Source organism: Antechinus flavipes, chromosome 1, assembly GCF_016432865.1.
Source record: "Antechinus flavipes isolate AdamAnt ecotype Samford, QLD, Australia chromosome 1, AdamAnt_v2, whole genome shotgun sequence".
NCBI classification, from domain to species: Eukaryota; Metazoa; Chordata; class Mammalia; order Dasyuromorphia; family Dasyuridae; genus Antechinus; species Antechinus flavipes.
Genome location: NC_067398.1, coordinates 723934374 through 723957328, shown reverse-complemented (window position 1 = coordinate 723957328; position 22955 = coordinate 723934374). Strand labels below are relative to the sequence as shown.

Genomic DNA, 22955 nt, shown 5'->3' with positions numbered 1-22955 from the left:
AATTACACCATATAGAGAGTGGGGTTTGGGGGCTTCTTTGTCTGTATATGTATATATGTATACATATTGTGAACATTTTCAAGGGAGTGACTCTGTCCTGTTGTGAATTTGGCTCACAGACCAGGATGGGATCTGCTTCTTGAGATTCTAATAAATAATTCTGCCTTCTATGAGTGATTTCTGAGTAGTCACTTTGGTTAGGTCTCTTTGCCCCAAACAGTTGGGGGCTGTCTGGGATGGGGTCTTTGGGGGAGATGGTTGTGCACCCCGTACAGGGACAGGTGCCCATGGAGCAGTATTCTTCATGATCTCTGGCTCTAGGTGAGCACCTTCCCTCCACTCTTTGACAACGACCCCCGGCAGAGATATTCAGTGGAAAATAGAAGATTGAAGGACTTAGAACCCTGATTGGCCTTGTGCAGTTTTAGAATCCACACGTGTTGGCTCGGTAAGCTCTCAGAACAGTTTGGGGGTCTGTTCTGTAATTTTAGGGAAAAGTTCGGATCCGCTCCTATAAATGATGCTCTCAGACTCAATCAAAGTGAAAGTAAAATTTAATTATACAATACATGGAATAGATAGCTTGCAATAACAACTAATACAGCAAATAATACATAGGGTGAAACAGCAAATCATAGACATAATTAATAACTTCACCCAAGAAAACGATAATAATGAGACATCATACCAAAATGTATGGGATGCAGCCAAAGCAGTAATAAGGGGAAATTTCATATCTCTAGAGGCCTATTTGTATAAAATAGAGAAAGAGAAGGTCAATGAATTGGGTTTGCAACTAAAAATGCTAGAAAAGGAACAAATTAAAAACCCCCAGTCAAACACTAAACTTGAAATTCTTAAAATAAAAGGAGAGATCAATAAAATTGAAAGTAAAAAAACTATTGAATTAATTAATAAAACTAAGAGTTGGTTCTATGAAAAAACCAACAAAATAGACAAACCTTTAGTAAATCTGATTTTAAAAAGGAAAGAGGAAAATCAAATGGTTAGTCTTAAAAATGAAAAGAGAGAACTCGCCACTAACAAAGAGGAAATTAGAGCAATAATTAGGAGTTACTTTGCCCAACTTTATGCCAATAAATTCGACAACTTAAATGAAATAGAAGAATACCTCCAAAAATATAGCTTGTCCAAACTAACAGAGGAAGAAGTAAATATCCTAAACAGTCCCATCTCAGAAAAAGAAAGAGAACAAACTATCAATCAACTCCCTAAGAAAAAATCCCCAGGACCAGATGGATTTACATGTGAATTCTACCAAACATTTAAAGAACAATTAACTCCAATGCTAAATAAACTATTTGAAAAAATAGGGATTGAAGGAGTCCTACCAAACTCCTTTTATGACACACACATGGTACTGAAAACTAAACCAGGTAGGCTGAAAACAGAGAAATAAAATTATAGACCAATCTCCCTAATGACTATTGATGCTAAAATCTTAAATAAAATATTAGCAAAAAGATTACAGAAAATCATCCCCAGGATAATACACTATGACCAAGTAGGATTTATTCCAGGAATGCAGGACTGGTTCAATATTAGGAAAACTATTAGCATAATTGACTATATCAATAACCAAACAAACAAAAACCATATGATCATCTCAATAGATGCAGAAAAAGCATTTGATAAAATCCAACATCCATTCCTAATAAAAACATTTGATAACATAGGAATAAATGGACTTTTCCTTAAAATAGTCAGGAGCATATATTCAAAACCATCAGTAAGCATCATATGCAATGGGGAAAAACTGGAACCTTTCCCACTAAGATCTGGAGTGAAGCAAGGTTGCCCACTATCACCATTATTATTCAATATCATATTAGAAACACTAGCCTCTGCAATAAGAGCCGAGAAAGATATTAAAGGAATTAGAGTAGGCAATGAGGAAACCAAACTATCACTCTTTGCAGATGATATGATGGTATACCTAGAGAACCCCAGAGATTCTACTAAAAAGCTATTAGAAATAATTCATAATTTTAGCAAAGTAGCTGGCTACAAAATAAATCCCCATAAATCCTCAGCATTTTTATACATCACCAACAAAATCCAACAGCAAGAGATACAAAGAGAAATTCCATTCAGAATTAATGGTGATAGTATAAAATATTTGGGAATCTATCTACCAAAGGAAAGTCTGGAATTATATGAGCAAAATTACAAAAAAGTTTCCACACAAATAAAGTCAGACTTAAATAATTGGAAAAATATTAAGTGCTCTTGGATAGGCCGAGCGAATATAATAAAGATGACAATACTCCCTAAACTAATCTATTTATTTAGTGCTATACCAATCAGATTTCCAAGAAAATATTTTAATGATCTAGAAAAAATAACAACAAAATTCATATGGAACAATAAAAAGTCAAGAATCTCAAGGGAATTAATGAAAAAAAAAATCAAATGAAGGTGGCCTAGCTGTACCTGATCTAAAATTATATTATAAAGCAGCAGTCACTAAAACCATTTGGTATTGGCTAAGAAATAGATTAGTTGATCAGTGGAAAAGGTTAGGTTCACAAGACAGAACAGTCAACTATAGCAATTTAGTGTTTGACAAACCCAAAGTTCCTAACTTTTGGGATAAGAATCCATTATTTGATAAAAAGAAAAAGAAAAGAGCTGCTATAAAGATTTTTAAACATATAATTTAATTTCCATTTTTTCCCCTTAATTCCTTTAATATTGTTATCCACCCTTTCCACTTTACCTGATGAGGACAGATGCCATGGGGTGTGTAAATCCCATGATATTTCTAGAGTTCGGGCCACAGATGGAGGAGCTTAGCTATGAACCGGGTGCCTTGGTCCGAAGGTACCTGCTTAACCAGCACATGACCTGGAGTGATATGCTCAGGGAGGACTTTATTGACTACTGAGGCAGTTTCCCGGGCAAGGGGGAGGCCTCCTCCCATGAGGCAGATGGTCCGCTACAACCCACAGGAATTTGAGACGCCCCACAGATGGCAGTTTGGTAAAGTCCACCTGAATGCTTTGTAAGGGCCCGATACCAGGGACCTTCCTTCTTTCTGGACTTTTCATTGGGCCGCCCTATTCATCCTCTGACAACAGGACACCTGCTGGCCAGTTGCCTGCTATCGTGTACAAGCCAGTGCCATAAACTTGGTCAGCACCGTGTCATACAGGCCTCTGACACCCCAGTGACTGCCCCGATGTAAATGTGGGAGCACATGCCTCATACCCACTGTGCTCAGTACCTCTCTGCCATCAGGGAGGACCCAGGGCCCCTCTTTATCCTCCTGAGCGCCAAGGTTTTGCATTTCTTGCTTCTCTTCTGGGATAAGGGAAGGCAGAGGCTTTGGAGGTGGAAATGCCAGAATTATCACCAACATCTCCTCTGGACTCAAAGAGTTTTCCTTCTATTTCCAACTATAAAAGTGGCCTAGAATCAGTTATCGATTGCATCCCGAATACCTCTTTTCCTGTACTCTCAGAACCTTTTAATATTCTCTTTCTACTCTTTTGTAAGATATTATCAGTAACTGTGCTATCCTCTCCTGTTTTTTTTTTCCAAAATATTTCAACTAGAAAATATAGGAACTGGAAAAACTCCTGGTCCTGTTTCTCTAAAATATTCCCTCATTGATTTTCCCTCTGTCTTCCATTTCTTCCCATGGATTCTTTCTTCTTGTGAAAACCCAAACCAGCATTTTTCTATAAACTCTAAAAATTCCTGTAACTGTCCTGTAGTCATTTCCAATTCTCTTTCCTTTACTCGTTTCTTTAAGACTTTCAGATAACATTCTTAGTCCCTGTCACCTGATGGCTTTTGCCCCATTCTGATTCAATATGTGCACTATATAGATATCAGTGGTACAAAACTCAAATTTACTTATAACTAATACTTGCCTTAGCTTGGAGCTAAAATAATTTCCCCTCTTACCTTAATCCCTGAGCTCACCAAGAGGTCACTCTCCTCCGCAATGGCATTCAGGTCCCTGTCTAGTTGCGTGCCAGTGCGGATGCTGTTCCCGCTCCCCCAAATAGGATGAGAGTGGAAAGGAAAGTACGGGAGCCAGTCAGGTACCATCTATGCATTCCATTTATTGATCTGAGAGCCAGGGTCTATATTTTCTCTAAACTAATATTGCAATAATAATAGCATCTTCAGGTTACTTACTGCCTGTTTCAAGATTACAGATATACATCCTGCCCTTCCTTGCAGCTTGATATGAACATTAAACAGTGATTAGCAGTCAGTCTGCCAAATGTAACAATCATAACTTGTAGCACTTGGTGATAACAGTTTACTTACTGTAACAGAGTCCTAAATTGTGTCCTTCATAATGGCCTTATTCCCATTACATTCTTCAAGCTGGTTATTCCCAGAATATCCCCCAGAAACTCTATTCTAATTATTGTTCTACAACAAACGACCAGAAGGACGATTTCAGAGAGGCCTGGAGAGACTTACATGAACTGATGCTGAGGGAAAAGAGCAGAACAAGGGTATATGATGATCACTTCAGGAGGACGTGGCTCTCTTCAACAATGAGATGCTTCAGATCAGATCCAATGGTTTAGTGATAAAGAGAGCCATCTACAACCAGAGAGAGGCTTGTGGGAACTGAGTGTGCTTCACAACAGAACATTTCACTATTTTGTTCTTTGCTTGCATTTTATTTTGTCTATATTTTTTCTGGTTTTATTTGATTTTTCTTGCACAGTTAAATAATTGTATAAATATGTATGAACATATTGAATTTGATCTATATTTCTACCAAGTTTAACATATACTGGACTACTTGCATCTCAGGGAGGCGGTAAGGCAAGGGGGAAAACTGGAACACAAGGTTTTTCAAAGGTCAGTGTTGAAGAATTGCCCATACACATATTTTTAAAAATAATGAGCTTGAATAAAGAAAAAAGAAAGAAAGAAAGAAAGAAAAAGAAATGCTATTCTATGCTCCCAAACCATCTTGAACAAAGAGCTCAGAAGGCCGACTAAAGAATGAACTCACTTCGGATTTCACAGCAAATGCTCAAAATTCCTTTAAAATGATGACAAATATATTTTAGCTGTTATTACTGAGGAAAAAAATGATGGAGTGGAACATTTTTCTAACCTAAGACAACTTGCCATGAGGAAAGGGCTATTGTGAGGTAGGAGCTCAGGAGTGGTATAGATCAAGCCAGCAAAGTCCCAGCCCTGGATTGATGCCAGCAAACAAGGAGCCATAACTCTGAATCTGCTGCTGTCTTGGCAAAAATATAAGATATAATTTGTCAAATGGAAGCTAATGTCTTTATGAGAAATCCAGACACCATCAATCAAGATGTAAATAATGAAAAAGTAGAAAACAATGTGATATTTCTCACCGAAAAAATAATGATCCAGCAGAGATCATTTTAATATTATGGGACTTCCTAGACATCTTCTGGTAAGATATTATCGAGGAAAACTCTTGGTATTCTAGCAGGTAATAGAGAAATGGAATGAACACACTAATCACTGTCTGAAGAATTCAAAAAGGAAACATCCAGAAATAGGGCTGTCAAATTCCAGAACTTTTAGGTAAACAGGAAAATATTGCAAATATTTCCAAAGAAAGAATTCAAATATAGTGAGAAGACAGTCAGGATACACAAGATTTTGTCATGTTTTCTTTAAAGTATCAGAGTATTTGGAATATAAATTTCTTCACAGGAAAGAGCTAGGATTGTAACCAGGAATCACCTGCCCAGTAAAACTGATGATAAACATTTAGGAAAAGGTGGGAGCTCAGAGAAAGAGAGGAATTCCAAGTATTTGTTGTGAAAAGACCAGATCTGAAGAGAAAATCTGACTTTCAAATACAGAACTAGGGAGAAGCACAAGTAGTTAATTGGGAAATGGAAATTATAAGGAAATTAACCTGCTTTATCTGTTTACATTCTTACATGAAAGGATGATCTTTGTATTTCATGAGAGATTTCCTGTTATTAGGGAAGTTAGGCGTATATACAAACAGAGTGCATAGGTGTGAATTGAATATGAATATGAAAGAATACTTGATGAAAGAAATTACATTAAATTAAAGGGTTGCTGGAATGTAATGTGAGAAAGGGAAAGGGAGGAGGATGGCATAAATTATCTTATATTTAAAAAGCAACATAAAGTATTTAGTAGAGGGGAAGGAAGGAGGGAATGGAGAGAGAGTGAATAGTACACTTATTCGAATTGGCTGTTAAGAGGAAATAACACACATTCAACATATAGAAATCTATATTATTTTGCAAGGTAGTACGAGGGTAAAGGAATAAGAGCAGGGGCTAGAGTTGATAGATTATTGATCTGCTCTTACAAGAAGATGTTTTAGGCCAGAACCTGAAACAAGGTACTAAGTAGAACTAATTGATACAATGCTTGTGTTTGCACCTTTACTCATTGGAGTTCACATGTTTGGGAAATTTCAGGGTTTAGTATGAGATATCTGAATTCACACCTCCCTTGAAGCTCTTAGGGCCAGAGAGCACTATGGGAGAAAACCCATAATCCCATTCTCTCAGGAAGAGTCATATATAAGCCAGTGAAGAGTGTTTCATTCAAATATTTTCCACTTGGCTAGCTGGTAGCGGAAGAAGAGTTTTGAGAGAAAGAAGCTACGAGTTGAGAGTTGAGCGGGAGACTGAGAAGGCTCTCTGTGGTGGCTGGGCTCCTGCACTTCCCCCACTGAGACCAAGCTGGTCTGAAAGACCCGCCAGAAAGCTAGCCGAGCCCCAAGTGAAGGAGACAAGAGATTCATTCCATCTTTGACCACTATCCTGTTGGCTCTTCTACCTCCTGCACTCCTCCACTAAGACCAAAGCTGGTCTCAAGATCCTCCAGAAAGCTAGCCCAGACATTACATTTTGGTGCCCAACGTGGGGCTGATTCCAGTGGAAAAGCCTCTGATTCTTATGCAGTGGAAAAGACTCTTCAACCCAGATATTAAAGTGAGTGCAACAAAGAAATTTTGTTAAAAGAGTTAAAGTAGAATTTCATCTAAGATGGGACAGATGTTTAGAAAACAGCCTTTTGTTTCTGTTCAAGGAAAATGTTTCGAGAGCATTCAAGGAAACTGTTCAGAGACCATTGCTAGACTTATAAAAAATCAAGGTTTAATTATAAGCTGGGAGCATGTCGTTGATCTTTTAAAAACTGTACAACACACCTCTCCTTGGTTCTCTACAGAAAAAGATTTGGATCCAAATGAGTGGAAGTTAGTGGGAGAACAGCTAGGTGAATTCTACAATTCTCATCCAAACTCAGTTTCTAAAAATATACTTTATACATACAATTTAATACAATTGGCTATAAGAAATTATTTAAGTGTTAGAAGGAAGAAAAAGAAAGTGCAAGAGGGAGAGGTGCCAACTATACTAGGTGAAAAGAAGCAAGAATCAGATAAGAATGGAGTTAAGTACAATTCTGAATGTGATACTTTACAGCAGGAGGAATTAGATCATTCCACATCTCATGATCCTCCCCCCTAAATTAATCCTTCATGGGTAGAGAAAGAAGGGGGAGGAAGAGAGGAAGAAACACAATCAGCTTCTCCTGTAAAGCAGAATTTGACAAGATTAGAAAAAGCATTAATTAAGGCAAAAAATGAAGAAGAAGATACATCTGATTTTATAAATGCATATCCTGCTATTGAAAAGCTTGACTCTTCAGGTCAAAAAGAGAGAAAATACACTCCTTTTTATTTGGAAAAAATTAAAGATTTAAAAAGGGTTGCACTCTTTATGGGGCTACATCCTCTTATTGAAGATGTTACTAGATAATTTGTCTTATGAAATCTTAACCCGAATGACTGGAAATCCATAGCTAAGACATGTCTAGAACTGGGACAAGATTTATTGTGGCTTTCGGAGTTTCATGAATCATGTAGGATTCAAGCCTGATGCTATAGACAAACAGGAGCTATTGGACAAACCACTTTTGACCAACTAGTTGGTCAAGGTCAGTATGCAGAGAGTTCAGAACAGATTTTTTATCCCATAACAGTGTATGAGCAAATTTCTAAGGCTGCAATAAAAGTTTGGAATTCTCTCCCTGGACAGAAAGATGGAAATAATGCTTTCACAAAAATAGAGCAAGGTCCCAGTGAACCTTTTGCAGATTTTGTGGGACGTTTGCAAACAGCTGTAATAAGAACCATTGGAGATAATGCTGCCACAGAAATAATGACCAGACATTTGGCTAAGGAAAATGCCAATGAGGTTTGCAAAAGAATTATATGGGGGCTAGACAAAGATGCTCCTTTAGAGGAGATCATAAGACGGTGTGCCACAGTGGGCACAAATGCTTATTATACCCAAACTATGATGAACATGGAAAGACAGGGTCTTTCCCTCTTGGCAAGGGACTTCTAGAGAAACTCGTAGATGTTTTCAATGTGGAAAAGTTGGACATTTAAGAGCCCAATGTAGAAATAGAGATAGAATGAGAAGACAGGATGAGAGAAAACCCAAAACCCCATGTCCAAAATGTAACCGAGGCTTTCACTGGGCCTCTAAATGTAGATTGACCCAGAGGAATGAGAGGAAGGGCCCAACTTCAAAGTATCAATCAAAAGGTAGGTGGGGCATGATAGCAGCTGAGGTTACACCCAGAGAAACTTTAGAAATTCAGGACTCTGATGTCATCAATCAACAGAAAAGCAATCAGGAGTACAGTTGGGAAGAATATAGATTTTTTTTTTTAACCCAAATGGGCAGTATACAGTGCAAACAACTCCAATGTAATTACCAGATGATGAGGAGAAATCCCAAAAGTGGTAAATAGAAGGGAATTAGATAGGTTAACTGCTTGGGAAAAAGGGTCTGCTTATAGAGAAGGAATCAGATGGCTGACATAGAGACTGTTAAAAGGACTTTTAAAATCTTCAGGAATCATTGGATTTCCTAACACAAGATGAGACTGTTTTAGTTCTTGAAAAACCAGCAAGAATCATTGGATTCCTTGAGATGAAAAATTGTTGATGAGACTTTTTGCAGTACTTCAGAGCTTACAGGAATTATTAAATTCCTGGCGCATGAATTAATGGACAATGGATTCCTTATGGACTATTTCTAGGACTTGTGGACATGTGTAAATTCTCAGGTTGATTCATGTTATTTGTTACATTACTACTAGCCTGTGTTATATTGCTATGCGCTTATGTATTTTATGTAATTGCAAGAATCATTGGATTTCTTGAGATGAAAAATTGTTGATGAGACCATTGCAGTACTTAAATTTTCATGTTGATTCTTGTTATTTGTTACATTACTACTAGCCTGTGTTATATTGCTATGTGCTTATGTAAATTATGTATAATGTCTCCCATATTGATGGATTTATGTATACCATGTATATCTGTTTCAAAGTTCTATACCATATTGATGCATTTATGTGTACCTGTTTCAAGTGAGCCCCTTCAGAAACCTGCTAATCTGATTTGAATTCCTATTTCCATTGGTGTTTTCATCTCCCTTCCTGAGGTGTCAGGATCACCTTTTTGGGGGGGTTCTCACCTCATTGAGAAGTCAGGGAGGTCATGACCACCCTATATTCTAAAACAAAAGAAAGGGGGAAGAGGGAATATTGTGAACTGTGTGGTGAAAAGTAAAACCCATTCATGAGGGATAAACTGAAAAAAAAAACAAATAAATGGGGAAATATATAGTTAGCAATAGTAATTGTGAACAAAATTTTGAAGCAACTTTCTTTGCTGCAGCCAGCTTTTCTCAAATGTATAGATAAAGGAATGAAATATATTAAAATATGAGCCAGTCCCCAATAGATACTGCTTAAAATATATGATATATGTTGAAAAGGCATTAAAGTTAGACAAATTCATCCACCTAAAACTAACACTGCATGGCTTGAAACCCAAAAGGGATTGAGAAAAAAAGAAAAGGGAAATATACATACAAAAATATTGATATCACCTCTGTTCTTGGGGAAAGAATTAGAAATTGAGGGAATTCCCATCAAATGCGGAATCGCTGAAGAAAGTGTGGTATGTAATTGGGATGGAATACTTTGATGATTCTGTAACTATGATGACCAGAAAATCTGGAAGGATATACATGAACATAAGAAAACTGAAATGTAATGTGCACAAAGTCAAGCAATAGTGTGGAGTGGTCACCTGCAAATAACTTTGCTTTTGCAACAACACAATGATCTAAAACTACTCTGAAGGTCTTATGATGAAACTGTTGATGTTATACAGTTTGTAAAAATATTATTTTAAGGATTCTTTTTATTAATCCAAGGAATGACGCACATATATTTCTCAACAAGACATTTCTATAAATATTTTGGTGTAACTGCACGTGTGAGATCGCAATGATTCTGGGGTTTGGAAAGAAGGGAGAGAATGTGGAAGTCAAAGCATTAAAAAAAATTTGAAAATGTTATTTTACATGGAACGAGGGAAAATAAAGATATCAATTTTTTTTTTAAAAAGAAGAATTCTTATTCCTGGAACTCCCTTGATTCTTGTTATGTTTTGTGTTATTTTCCCATGATGTCAGGAGAATCACAAGACATTTGGGAATAAAAATGCAGCCCAGTAACCCAGCACTGGAGGCCAAGATGGAGAAGATCTCCACGATCATCATGGCTTTTCCTTTGGAGCTCTGATACGTGGGGAGGAAAGAGACCCAGACGCTGCAAAACACCAGCATGCTGAACGTGATGAACTTGGCTTCGTTGAAGGCATCGGGCAGGTTCCTAGCCAGGAAGGCTATGGTGAAGCTGCCCAGGGCCAGAAAGCCCATGTAGCCCAGGACACAGTAAAATGCAAAGGCGGAGCCCTCGTTACACGTGAGGATGATGTGCCTGGATTCAGAGCGTGTGTCTGCCTCTGGAAAGGGGGGATGGGTTCCCAACCAGATGGCACAGAAAAGCCCTTGGATTCCAGAACAGATGAGAACCACACAGTAGGGCACTCTGGGATGAAGGAACATCCGCATCCTGCTCCCTGGCCTTGTAATCCTGAAAGCCAGAACTACTATGATGGTTTTGGCCAGAATGGAGGAAACAGCCACTGTGAACACAATTGCAAACACTGTTTGTCGGAGAAGGCAGGAAGCCTTTGTTGGACGGCCAATGAAGAGCAAGGAGCAGAGGAAGCAGGAGGAAAGGGAGGTGAGGAGCAGGTAGCTGAGGTTCCTGTTATTGGCTTGGACTATGGGAGTGTCTTGGAACTTCACAAAGACCCACAGAACCAGGACCGTGAGCAATGAGAGTGAAACAGCTACAACTGTCACTGCCATCCCCCAGGGTTCATTCACATCCAGGAAGGTCACAGTCTTGGGGAGGCAGCGATCTCTCTGCTCATTGGGATACTCATCCTCTGGGCACTTCTTACACTGCTCGGCATCTGCAGGAGACAAACAAGGACTTAACATTTAGATGAAAACATTTCTCTTCATTCCCACAGTAGGAAACGGTCACGAGACCTGCAGCAATTCCTTCTGCTTCCACTGGATGCAAAATCCCATTCTCTCTTTACTGGATGACACAGTCACTGGTAAGTTACTTGGTACCCTGGCCAGATCAAATCTATTCATGCCCTTGATCACTGTTGGCTTGGGTTCAAATTCTCTTTATTCCTTTTACATAAATGATGACACCTTTTCTTCTTCTTTTTTTTTAATTTTTATTTAATAATTATTTTATATTGACAGAATCCATGCCAGGGTAATTTTTTTTTACAACATTATCCCTTACACTCGCTTCTGTTCCGATTTTTCCCCTCCCTCCCTCCACTCCCTCCCCTAGATGGCAAGCAGTCCTATATATGTTGGATATGTTGCAGTATGTCCTAGATACAATATATGTTTGCAGAACCGAACAGTTATCTTGTTGCACAGGGAGAATTGGATTCAGAAGGTATAAATAACCCGGGAAGAAAAACAAAAATGCAGATAGTTCACATTTATTTCCCAGTGTTCCTTCTTTGGGTGTAGCTTCACTGAAAATCAGGGTCGAACAAATGGAATTGAATGACTCGAGGAGACAAGAAGAATCTGTCAAGCAAATCCAAAAAAATCAAACAATGGAAAAGAATGTGAAATACCTTCTGGGGAAGACAACAGACCTGGAAAACAGATCCAGGAGAGACAATCTGAGAATCATTGGACTCCCAGAAAAGCATGATGAAAAAAAGAGCCTGGACACTATTTTCTAGGAAATTATCAAAGAGAACTGCCCAGAAGTCATAGGAACAGAGGAAAAAATAAACATTGAAAGGATTCATCGATCACCCACTGAAAGGGATCCTAAAATCAAAACACCAAGGAATATAGTGGCCAAATGCCAGAACCCTCAGATGAAGGAAAAAATATTGCAAGCGGCTAGAAAAACCCAATTCAAATATAGAGGAGCCACAATAAGGATCCCCCAGGATCTGGCAGCATCCACATTAAAGGATCGAAGGGCCTGGAATATGATATTCCAAAAGGCTAAGGAACTTGGTATGCAACCAAAAATAACTTACCCAGCTAGAATGAGCATCTTTTTCCAGGGAAGAAGATGGACATTCAACGAAGTAAGCGAATTTCACCTATTTTTGATGAAAAAGCCAGAACTTAACAAAAAGTTTGATCTACAAATATATAACTCAAGAGAAATCTAAAAAGGTAAAGATTAATCTTGGGAACTATATTTCGGCTATATAGATTTATAAAGAATACATGTATACCTTGTTCTAGAAACTGATGTGGAAAGGACATTGTACCAGAAAAAGGGTAAAGTGAGGGTACTACATCTCTTGAAGAGGCATAGGAAACCTATTATATCTGAGAGAAAGAATGGAGGGGGATGAATATAGTGGGTATCTTACTGCCTTCAGAATTGGCTTTAAGTGAAAAATCTTAAGACATATTCAATCTATCGTGAAACTTCTCCCACCTCATTGAAAAGTGCGAAGGGAAAAGTGAAAAGGGAAGGAATAAGCGAAGTGGAAGGGAATACAGGAACTGGGAGGGAAAGGGGTAAGATAGGGGGAGGAACTCTAAGGCTGGGGGAGGGATACTAAAAAGGGAAGGCTGTGAGAAGCAAGTGGTGCTCACAAGCTTAATACTGGGAAGGGGGGTAAAGAGGAAAGAAGGGAGAAAAGCATAAACCGGGGTTAACATGATGGCAAGTAATACAGAATTGGTCATTCTAACCATAAATGTGAATGGGGTAAACTCCCCCATAAAGAGGAAGCGGTTGGCAGAATGGATTAAAAGCCAGAATCCTAATATGTTGTTTACAGGAAACACACCTGAAGCGGGGAGATACATGCAGGTTAAAGGTAAAAGGTTGGAGCAAAATCTACTATGCTTCAGGTGAAGTCAAAAAAGCAGGGGTAGCCATCCTGATCTCAGATCAAGCTGAAGCAAAAATTGATCTAATTAAAAGAGATAAGGAAGGGCACTATATCTTGCTAAAGGGAGGCATGGATAATGAAGCATTATCTATATTAAACATATATATATGCACCAAGTGGTGTAGCATCTAAATTCTTAAAAGAGAAATTAAGAGAGCTGCAAGAAGAAATAGACAATAAAACTATAATAGTGGGAGATCTTAACCTTGCACTCTCAGAATTAGATAAATCAAACCACAAAATAAATAAGAAAGAAGTCAAAGAGGTAAATAGAATACTAGAAAAGTTAGATATGATAGATCTCTGGAGAAAATGTAATGGAGACAGAAAGGAATACACTTTCTTTTCAGCAGTTCATGGAACCTATACAAAAATTGACTATATATTAGGACATAAAAACCTCAAACTCAAATGCAGTAAGGCAGAAATAGTAAATGCATCCTTTTCAGACCACGATGCAATGAAAATTACATTCAACAAAAAGCCAGGGGGAAGTAGACCAAAAAATAATGGAAACTAAATAATCTCATACTAAAGAATGATTGGGTGAAACAGCAAATCATAGACATAATTAATAACTTCACCCAAGAAAACGATAATAATGAGACATCATACCAAAATGTATGGGATGCAGCCAAAGCGGTAATAAGGGGAAATTTCATATCTCTAGAGGCCTATTTGTATAAAATAGAGAAAGAGAAGGTCAATGAATTGGGCTTGCAACTAAAAATGCTAGAAAAGGAACAAATTAAAAAACCCCAGTCAAACACTAAACTTGAAATTCTAAAAATAAAAGGAGAGATCAATAAAATTGAAAGTAAAAAACTATTGAATTAATTAATAAAACTAAGAGTTGGTTCTATGAAAAAACCAACAAAATAGACAAACCCTTAGTAAATCTGATTAAAAAAAGGAAAGAGGAAAATCAAATTTTTAGTCTTAAAAATGAAAAGGGAGAACTCGCCACTAACGAAGAGGAAATTAGAGCAATAATTAGGAGTTACTTTGCCCAACTTTATGCCAATAAATTCGACAACTTAAATGAAATAGAAAAATTCCTCCAAAAATATAGCTTGTCCAAACTAACAGAGGAAGAAGTAAATATCCTAAATAGTCCCATCTCAGAAAAAGAAATAGGACACCTTTTCTTCTTAACCTAATCCCTAAGGACAATAAGCTTAGACAGTGGAGCCCTTTCTTATCAAATATCCAGATTACTTCTGTGTAGCATTGGGCAACAACTCAAGTTGAAGAGCTGCCTGTCTCAATACTTCCTCATTCTTTCCATCTCCCAGTTTATACCTTTCCACAACCAATTTATATGAATTTTAAACATTTTCTTGGTAGATACAGACAATGTGTGTATTCTTGTCTGGTCTTTTAGAATAGAAGCTCCCTGAATGAAGGATTCACTTCCTTTTTATCACTCTAACCTTTATTTATGACCAAGTTCTTCTCATACTAAATGACTATTGATTGACTGATTAATGACTTCTTAAACAGCTGGCAAGTTTCTTAGAGAAAACCTGTTTCTTTTGATTTGGAAGTATTCCTTTTATGAATTCCAAGAGAAATCAAGCCTTTCCAGGATGTATTCAATAGTGAAAATGATAACCTGTTAATATTTTCATTTCATCAATTAATTAAAAGAAAAGTTCTCTTTGGATCCTCAGTTGGATTTTTTCACTAGTATTTGGAATATTGGATTGACCTTATTTTAACAATAGGTTTCAGATCCATGAGACCTGAAATTAGAATCTCGAATGCTTCAATGACACACTAAACCCCTAATTTCTTTCAGCAGTCTCTCTGTTGCCTCAAAATTATTATTATTTCTTCATTGATTCTCCCTCTTTGTCTATGAGCTTCACAAATCTTTTATTGCCCCTGACACATCTGCAGTGAAAACCCAAAGAGACATGCCAGCTATGTCACAAATTACCCTCAACAGCTTCAATTTTACTATGAATTATCACTAAGTAAAGGACTACTGGATATGAATAGGACTTGAAGTCAAGAAAGTAAGAGTTTACATCCTGCCTCAGAAACACAGTTGTTATGTAACTGGGTAAATAATATGCTTTGGTCTGTCTTTGTTTTCCTTTCAGGGAAATAAGGATAATAATCACACCATCTTCATAAGGTTATTAAGAGCATCAAAGGAAAGAGAACACATAGAGTACAAAATTGAGCCACAATTTAAGTGGTTTTTACGATTTTTATCACGATCATCCTCATCCTTCTTATCATTAAATCAAGAATTTGCCATCATTGCAGGGGAGAGACCCATGTGAAATTAAGGGAAGGTCTAAATTTTGTAATTGTAGGATCTTCTCACAGAAGCAGCCTTTTCTCTGGTTTCTTTTTTTCCCTTCTCTCTTGGATTTAAAACCCTGTAAGGTGAGGCTCAAATGCAATGCTATTGAATAAGCCACGGCAGCATCCATTCTGCTTGGAGCTTGGGATGCAGTGTTGACTGCTCAAGTCCTGTGACCAATGTGGTGATTTACTTATCCCATGTTTCATTTGTTAACCTCCTGAGCTGATTAATTATTTGATGTCACTCCATGTGCAGTGTGATGAAAACAGCTGATGGCCATGAAGGGGCAGATGCACGTTTAATGCTGTGGAAGTCACTCTGCTCCACAATGGTTTTGGTATCTCCCAGAAAAAAAGGCCCAGCTAAATACTTGACCTTCTTAAGTGGATATTGTTCCTGCTGCAGGAGTTCCCTCTAACCACAGGTCTCAGGTCCAGTCCCAGGGCTATCCCTGCTTTCAACTGTGTTGATTAAAATGTCAGGGAGGAAAGGCCAATGTGGTTAGCATTCCTCACTATGTCTGACTGTTTTGTTACTATATTGTTCAATACCATAAAGCATTAGAATAATGAAATAGGGAAAGGCTGTTGGAATCTTTACAAACTGCTAACTAATTAGAGTTGATCTGATCTTACAAGAAGATGTTTTGGGCCAGAACCTGAAACAAGGTACTCAGTAGAACTTATTAGTACAATGCTTGTGTTTACACCTTTACTCATCGGAGTTCACAAGTTTGCCAGATTCACAAAGTAAACTTTGTAACTTTGCGAATTCACACCTCCCTTAAAGCTCTTAGGGCCAGAGAGCACTATGGGAGAAAACCCATAATCCCATTCTCAGAAGAGTCAGATATAAGGCCAGTGAAGAGAGATCTATTCCAGAATATTTTCCACTTGGCTGGCTGGTGGCAGAAGAAGAGTTTTCAAAGGAAGAAGCTACTGAGTCGAGAGTTCAGAGGACAACCAGATTCATCTTCATCTCACACCACTGTAGTTGGTGGCTGGGCTCCTGCACTTCCCCCACTGAGATCAAGCTGGTCTGAAAGACTCACCAGAAAGCTAGCCGAGCCCCAAGTGAAGGAGACAAGAGATTCATTCCATCTCTGTGCTGGTTGGAGGCTGAAGAAAGCAGAGGCAGAGGCTAAAGGGCAGAACCGTTGGATTTGGAGATATTTGGAGGGCTCTAAGCTAAACCAGCTGTGTTTTGAGAAGAACAAGAACTCCAACATTTGAACTCCATCAGTTGATCAGATCAACTCTAATTAGTTAGCAGTTTGTAAAGATTCCAACAAAAGGCAATACTGGGTCATCAGTAGAAAGGGGTAATAGCATTTGGATGGTTCCTATGGAGCTTACAGAGTCAGCTAATGGCTCTGGGTTTCTTATGGGCCATGAACCATGATCTCTGAAGACCCTGCAAGTTTTCAGCTCTTAGTCAGTTTTGAATAAATTTCCTGCTGAAACCAGACCCATAAGGTAGAGAAAAGTCTGCAATCTAAAATGTGTGGAATACAACTCCCCCATCAGGTAACTTTCTTTGCTTTTGCCTTCTCCAGCTCAATATGTCTGTTTCAATTTCTGTTTCTCTATTCATTTCTTTCTATCTCTACCTCTGCCTTTTTCTCTCAGCATCTATCTGTTTCTCCCTTTCTATTTCTTGCAAAGACATCTCTCTCACTCCCTTATCTATAAACTTATATATTTGCATATTTTACAAATATACATACAAATGCAGAGACACTTGTATATATTGTTTTTAATCTTTTCCTTTGTGTATATCCATGGCAAACTATGTAGGAGTAAAATGGTAAGTGATTGCAGTTCATCAAAGAAATAAGATGATGAATAATTCTTTTCTGTCTATTATCTTTCTCATTTTGCAGCAGGAAAAATTTACCATGTCATTGTGTTTGTACAGTTCCTGGCTTTGTCTTGGCAAGTTGACTTCCACATATTTTTTCTTGTTTACACTTATCTGGGATTTTTCTTTCTACCTCTCATTCCTGGCCTTTTTTTGTAACATGCAAATGGCAGTGATATCTGTGGGTCTGTTTTCTATCCACCTATTGTGTTGAAAAATGTTTCAAGTCATTTTTGTTGATTTTCCAGGATTCTCTAAACATACCAAATCTCCTGCAAAGTGTGATACTAGTTTTTTCATTGCTTACATTAATTTTCAATTTCACTTTGGTCTCTTATTGCTAAAGGTAACATTTCTAGTACAAAGATTCATAATATTGGTGAGAATGAGCATCCTTGTTTTCACCCTTTATCTTATGGGAAAAGTTCTGATTTTTGCTCTTTCTCTGACTCATATAATCATTTACAGAGACTGTGACATTTCTGCAAAATTGAGACAAAAGAATATCCTCTTAGTTTTTGTCACTAGCAGGGGTGGTAAGAAGCGAGCTCCTTGCAGTAACTCACCCATATGGCTGGAGATTTCTCCTTCTGAGCATGGGGAGCAGCTGAAGCAACAAGGAGGCTTCCCCTCCAAAGGCAACTTCTTGAATCCAGCAGGACAACTGGGACTACACATGGCAGAGGGAATCTAAGATGGTGACAGGAGAATGCAATAAACATTTTTAACTGACAGCTATTTATGTTTGTGAGAAAAAACGACGCTGTTTTAATTCTTTTTTTTTTTTTTTTTTTTTTTTTTTTTTTTTTTTTTTTTTTGCCATTCTGGCTTTGATAACCACCTCCACAGGTACATAATTAGGAGTGTATGTGGATGATCACATGGTCCAACTTACTCTTTCCATTTGTCACTCACTCTTCTGCAACACTCAGTGACAAAACTTCTCCTACAGAACCATTCCCAAAAATGTATTTCACACCCTGGTTCTTTATATGATAGTCCATATATTACATAATTACAGAGAAGAAGATTTCCCTTGTTTCAGTCATAGATGTGGGAGATATTTCAACAAGACCCTGAAGCTTCTCCTTGGGGAAGGCCACTGTACTGCAATTGCTCTTCCCGAGTCATGTGAATTTTGATTGCCTAGAAATATTCCTAATAAGATCAAGGGTTAAACAAGCATGACAATTCACACCACTATTATGCAATATTGTACTGGAAATGTTTTCTTCAGTAATAACTGATGAAAGATAAATTGAAGGAATCAGGGTACTCAATGAAAAACCAAACATAACACTTTTGGCAGATTAAGTGCCCGTTTGGATTATGGAGTGAGAGAACCCAGAAACATTTGGAATGTAATTTTTCAGTTTAAGATACATTGGAATGTCTTCAGGACAGGTCTGTGTGGACAGCATAGGTGGATCATGGTCCAGCCAAGGGGTACATCTAGGAATAGCCAGGAGAAGTCCAGCATTGGGAATTTAGTGTGAGGGTCTTAGCCAAAGTACAGCAACTGTGCCTACTGTGTCCTCATCCAGAAAGCCAGCACATCAGCAGTTCTGCTGTGAGACCCCCAGAGCAAACACAGAAGAGAACCTGGGAGTCAGTGAACTTCAGCAAGCAGCCCAATGGAAAAGCACCCTTTGCCCCACAGAGTAAGAGACCCCTGTTCTTCTCAAAAGAAGCTTGAGACCATCTCTTGTGTGTTCAAGGAACAGAGCTCAAATTTTAAAAGTAAGCAGATGAGCACCAAAAACTCTGACCATAGAGAGATATTATGTAGCCAGGGAAGATCATAATAGAAGCCTGGAAGAGGATAATAATGGCAAAATGCCTATGAGTCAGATCTCAGAGGGGATATGAACTCAGGTCAAGCTCAAAAGACTCTCTTGAAAAAGCTTAAAAAAATTCTTAAAAAATAGATGTGAGAAAAAATTTGCAGGAATAAGAATTATGAAGGAAATTTATGACAATTTGGGAATAAAAACCCAAGCTTTGAAATGGGAATAGGCAAATGTCTAGAAGAAACAACTCCCCCCCCCAAAAAAAAATTGGGAAAATGGGAAAAAATATAAAAGATAATTATTTCTTAAAAATCAATTTGAAGAAATTGAAAAAGAAAATAACACCTAAAAATAAAATTGGAGAAATGAAAAAAAAAAGCCATAGAACAAAAATTCTTCTGAAGTAAAATTTGCCAAATCCAAAAGGAGGTGAAAGACTCACAGAAAAAAAGTAATTCACTAAAATTTTGAATTTGACAAATGGAAATGAATGACTCAAGTAGACATCTAGAATCAGTGAAATAAAATTAAAAAGTGAAAAATTTGACTAAAATATAAAATATTTCATTGGAGAAACAAATGATGTGGAAACCAGAACCAGGAGTGACAAAATAGTAATTAGTAGATGTTCTGAAAACTACAATAAATAAAAGGCCCAGTAAACATTTTTCAAAAAATCATCAAGGAAAACTGTCCTGATATTTGAGCAGCAGAAGGTAAGATTTATTGAAAGAATCCACAAATTACTTCCTTAAAGTGACCTAAAATGAAACCTCCAAGGAATATTGCAGCTAAGTTCCATAATCAAGGGGGAAATTCTGCAACAATACAGAAAAAGAAGCAAAAATTGAGGCACCCCCATTAGTATCACCCAAGATTAAAAACTACTGTATTAAAACATTGCAGGAGGTAAGAGTTTGTAGACAATCAAAAATCAGCCACTCAGAAAAATGAAGCATTATCTTGCTGAGGGGAAATTAGATATTTAATTAAATAGGAAATTTTCAATCTTTTCTAATGAAAAGACCAAAGGTATAAATAAAATGTGAATTTCAAATCCAAGAGTGAAGAGTATCAGAAAAAGTTAAATCAGGATAAAAAGAGGGAAAGTGTACCTAGGCAGAAGATGTAGGAATAACTTAACATCAATTTGATGAAAACAAAGAAATTAAAGGTGGAAAATAATTGCATTGGGAGAAGAAAAAGGAGAAGTAAAATGAGTTACATGACATCATGCAAGGAGACACACATGACCTATTATAATATAGGGAAGTAAGGGAGAGGTATGAGCATTAGAGACTCTTACTCTCCTGAGTTTTGGCTCACAGGGAATATACTAAATATTTTATTAAGTGTTGAATTTTTTTTCACTGTCTAAAGAAGTAGAAATGGGAATGGAAAAAAAGGAAAGCTAATAGAAGGGAAGGCAGAAGTAGAAGGGAAAAGGATAAAGTAAATGGGAAGTGACTAAAAAGGGGGAAAACAGATTGAGGGATGTGAGGATCAGAAGCAAAACACTGGTGAGAAAGGAAAGGGTGAAGGGAGAGAGAAATGTATAATGTAGAAAACATAGATCACTGGGACATACAGAGTTAGTAATCTTAAGTATGAATATGAATCTGATGAGCACTCCCAGAAAAGAGAAGTAGAGAGCAGAACGGATTAAAAACCAGAATCTTCAATATATTGTTTGAAACAAACGAATGTGAAGCAATAATATTCATACAGATTAAAGGTAAAAAATAGAACAGAATATATTATTCTTCAGCTGAAGTAAAAGAAAAAAAGCAGGAGTAGTGATCCTGATTCTAGACCAAGTAAAACCAAAAATAGCTACAATTTAAAGAGATAAGGAAGAAAACAAAATCTTCCTGAGGAGTACCAGAGATAAAGAGGTAATATTAATAATAATTAACAGAACCTAGAGAACATTTTACAAAGTAGTAAGATTATATGATGATGAGCTGTGATGGACTTGTTTCATTTCAACAATGAGATGATACAAAAGACTTCTAATAGACTTTGGTCTTACTTTGTTGTGAGTGTGTGTATGAGTGTGTGAGTGTATGAGAGTGTATGTGAGTGTATATGTATGTGTGAGTGTGAGTGAGTGTGAGTGTGTGTGAGTGTGTGAGTGTGTGTGAGTGTGTTTGTGAATTGGGATTAAGTGACTTGCTCAGGGTCAAACATCGAGGCAGTGTTCAGTGACTCAGACTGGACGTAAACTCAGCTCCCCTTGGCTCCAGGATCAGTGCTCTATCTACGGTGACTAAACAAGATGTGGTGTATATAACAGTGAGAGAATAGTTGTGCTATTAGAAATGAAGACCTGGTTGATTTTAGAAAAATGGGGTAAAAGTTGCATGAAATAACAAAGAGTAAAATGAATTGAACTAAGAAAATATTGTGCCCAGTGACAGCGATGGTTTTCCCAGAACACTTATGAGATCTAAGTCATTTTGTGTGCTATAATTTCTAAAATCAATTACAAAGAACAGATGCAAGTATAAACAATTTAGCTCGAAAGAGAGATAGAACATGGATACTTGTGTTTTACACACACACACGCACACACACACACACATGCACACACACACACACAGAGATACACAGATGCATTTTTTAGGAAAAAAGTAAGCAATGTGAAATGGAAAGTCTATGTTGGGCTGCATACAAGCTAAAGATTTTTTCATTCTTTCCTATATAAGTTGAAAACAAATACAAATTAAAATATATTTATGCCTTCATTGGAAATGACAAAGAATGGGAATATGAAACGGTATCTATAAATTGAAGATTTGTTGAATGACATATTATATTTATAGATATCTGTGTGAATACATAGATATAAATTTACATATATATGTATATATGCAACAAGAGTTCTCTGTGTGTTTAACAATATACCTATGTAGATGTATATAAATATAATAAAGTATTATAGTGATGTAAGAAACGATAAAGAGGATTGCTACAGAGAAAACAGGGGAGACATGTGTGAGATTTTAACAAATGAAACGGAACCAGGGCTTAGAGTCTAGCCATTTTCCCACCCAGCTGCACCTGTCAGTAATGGAGAGTACACCACATGGGTCAAGGATTTTTCCTGTTCAGGAGCGTAAAATAACATTAAAAATGTATCTGACCTCTGAACTCCATGGGTCCCACACTATGACATCTGCACAAATTGTAAACTCTTGACTGAGCTGAGCTTCTGGTTTAAAGTCCCCCACGTACAGAAGATAATCATTATAAAAATTGAAGTATATATAGTTCATAATGGCATACTGAGCCTCTGCGCGTCTGTTCTCATCCACAAACACCTGCTCACCAACAACGTTCTCAAACTGGGTGTTTTTCAGGTAGGAGTGCAGCTGAAAAAGAGGAGAAATGCTCAGTGAGCGGTACCTGAGGGAAAGGCAATTGTACATGAGAATTTATGGAGTCTTGTGCTCTTATTTTCAGTTAGGATCAAATCTGAGTTTCTTCTGGGACACCCGCAGGGTTGCCTACATCTCCCAGGTTTGTAGTTTCACTTTCACACTCAAGTCACACTCAAGTCCTCATTGCTTCTCACCCCCTTTATTTGATTTATTGCCAA

The 22955-nt window shown here is 37.4% G+C and overlaps 1 protein-coding gene across 1 annotated transcript; it reads right to left on the bottom strand.

Moving 5' to 3' along the window:
* Positions 1-10289: 10289 nt before the first annotated feature.
* LOC127562000 (vomeronasal type-2 receptor 26-like) lies at positions 10290-19211 on the bottom strand. The gene is made up of 2 exons (XM_051997791.1): positions 18131-19211; positions 10290-11389 (listed from the first exon to the last, which is right to left on the bottom strand). Exons 1-2 carry the CDS (start codon positions 18240-18242, stop codon positions 10464-10466), a joined length of 1038 nt encoding a protein of 345 aa, XP_051853751.1. The 5' UTR covers positions 18243-19211; the 3' UTR covers positions 10290-10463.
* Positions 19212-22955: the final 3744 nt, after the last annotated feature.

Coding starts and splice junctions, on each gene's coding strand:
- LOC127562000 (XM_051997791.1), bottom strand. CDS start 18,242: ATGTGTAGTCCCAGTTGTCCTGCTGGATTCAAGAAGTTGCCTTTGGAG. Junction 11,390..18,130: donor AGAAATCTCCAGCCATATGG/GTGAGTTACTGC, acceptor TGTCTCCTGCAG/ATGCCGAGCAGTGTAAGAAG.